Source organism: Lactuca saligna, chromosome 3, assembly GCF_052625555.1.
Source record: "Lactuca saligna cultivar CGN05327 chromosome 3, ASM5262555v1, whole genome shotgun sequence".
Taxonomy (NCBI): domain Eukaryota; kingdom Viridiplantae; phylum Streptophyta; class Magnoliopsida; order Asterales; family Asteraceae; genus Lactuca; species Lactuca saligna.
The window spans coordinates 145,820,282-145,822,472 of record NC_136419.1 but is presented as its reverse complement, the minus strand read 5'-3'; the positions used below and the strand labels follow the sequence as shown (position 1 = coordinate 145,822,472).

The 2,191-nt window shown below is 33.3% G+C and overlaps 1 protein-coding gene across 1 annotated transcript; it reads left to right on the top strand.

Annotated features, from left to right (window-relative positions):
* Positions 1-16: 16 nt before the first annotated feature.
* Positions 17-1,559, top strand: LOC145036061 (uncharacterized). Its single transcript, XM_078984542.1, has 2 exons — positions 17-617; positions 937-1,559. The coding sequence occupies exons 1-2, from the start codon at positions 17-19 to the stop codon at positions 1,557-1,559; spliced, it is 1,224 nt and encodes a 407-aa protein (XP_078840668.1).
* Positions 1,560-2,191: the final 632 nt, after the last annotated feature.

The window sequence follows — 2,191 nt, the reverse complement described above, 5'->3', positions numbered from 1 at the left end:
TAGAAAAGTTATTATTATGGATGGTGCTCATTTGAAGGGAAAGTACAAAGGCACTATTTTGCATGCAGTAGCCATGGATGGAAACAATAAGATATTGCCTATTGGGTATGGAATTTGCTTAAAAGAGACTACAGATTCTTGGACATGGTTTCTTGAAAAACTACATGAATGCATTGGTGATGTGGAAGGCCTGACAATGCTAATAGATAGGGCACCCGCAATTGCTATAAGTATTCAAAATGTTTTTCCAAATGCTCAACATGGATTGTGTGGTTTTCATCTAATAGGAAACATAGTCCACACCTTTGGAAAAAAAAAAAAAACAACAATTTTGTTTTGGAAGTTGGTAAGAGCTCACAAAACCACTGAATTTGAATTCTATTGGCGGAGACTTCGTAATATAACAGATGATGTAGCAATATATCTCAGTCAAATTCCACGTGAGAAATGGACCGGAGCGTATTTCCCTACCACGAGGTATGATTATATGACCTCAAATAGTGTAGAGTCCATGAATGTTGTATCAAATAAAGCAAGGAAGTTGCCTATATTATCAATTCTTGAGTTCTTTCGCGCACTTACGCAGAAATGGTTTTACAAATGGCGGATGGTTGCAGGTAGTCATAATATATATATATATATATATATATATATATATATATATATATATATATATATATATTATATAACATTTATCATATAATTTAAAATTAAACATAATTATACCTGCAACCATCCGCCATTTGTAAAACCATTTCTGCGTAAGTGCACGAAAGAACTCAAGAATTGTTATATATATATATATATATATATATATATATATATATATATATATATATATATTGTTTATATATATTTATATTTGTTTTAACAGAAAAAAATACAACAAAACTTACGAAGTGGATTGAAGATATGGTTAAAAAAAAAATAAAGAAGGGATTCAAGGATGGTCGTTATCCGGTGTTGACAATACAACATATCAAGTGCATGACTTCAAAAGTGGCGGCATAGTGAATTTGGAGGAAAAGACTTGTTCTTGTAGATATTGGCAACAAATTGGTTTGCCATGTGGTCATGTGATAATGGTTTTAACGCACTTGAAAAATGATCACTTTGGGCATATGGCTATAGGTGCTTATAAAATTGAAACATATCGAAGAATGTATGAGCAAGCCATATACCCTCTTTCAGAACTTAGTGACTGGGAGGTTCCAGATTACCTTATGGTTGTTAACCCTCCTATGATGGAAATACGTCAAGCCGATAGACCAAAAAACACCAATCGTATTCCCTCTCAAGGTGAGGAACCAAAAATAAGAAGGTGTACTAGATGCCATAGCACAACTCATAATGCAAGGACGTGTAAGGAAATTGTTCCAAAGAAACAAAGTAAAAGTAAAAAACATACTGGGGTGTCAGGGAGTGGGACAAAAGTGACAAACGAGGAACCGATGCAAGCGATAGAAAACCAATGGCAGCATGAGCCAGAGAACCAATGGACGCAACATACTGAACAACAATGGCAGCAACAACAGCTAGACAACCAATGGACACAATAGACCGAATATCAATGGCAACAGCCTCCAGACAACCAATAGACACAACAAACCAAACATTAATGGCAGCAGGAGCCACATAACCAATGGACACAAGGGACCGAATACCAACCAAATGAAGAGCCACATAACCAATGGCAGGGTTGCACCGAGTACCAATGGCAGCAAGAGCCAGATAACCATTGGACGTAAGTGACAGTAAACCTAGGGACACAAGCAACAGAAAACCCATGAATGGAATACGAAAATAGATCATAGTTTTTGTGGTTCGATTTGAATGAATGAAGTTTATTTCAAATTATGTTTATTATGAAGGTTGTATGTTTATGTTTTCTAAAGTATGTTTTGTAACCTACTTAAAGTATGATTTTTATTCAGAATAACGGTGTGTGTAAGTTTATATAAAACATGGAATATTTGTATAATTTTTATTAAACGCACAACTTTTTTTAAACGGGTAATTAAATAAGAAAAAGGAAAAACGAAAACAATTTTTTTTACATAATAATCAAATAATACCTTATGTGATTAAAAAAATAATAATATTAATAAACTAAAACAAAAATAAGAAAAACAAAAAAACGAAAAAAAATTAAATATTAGAAAAACCAAGATCTGCACAGTTGTTCATGGTT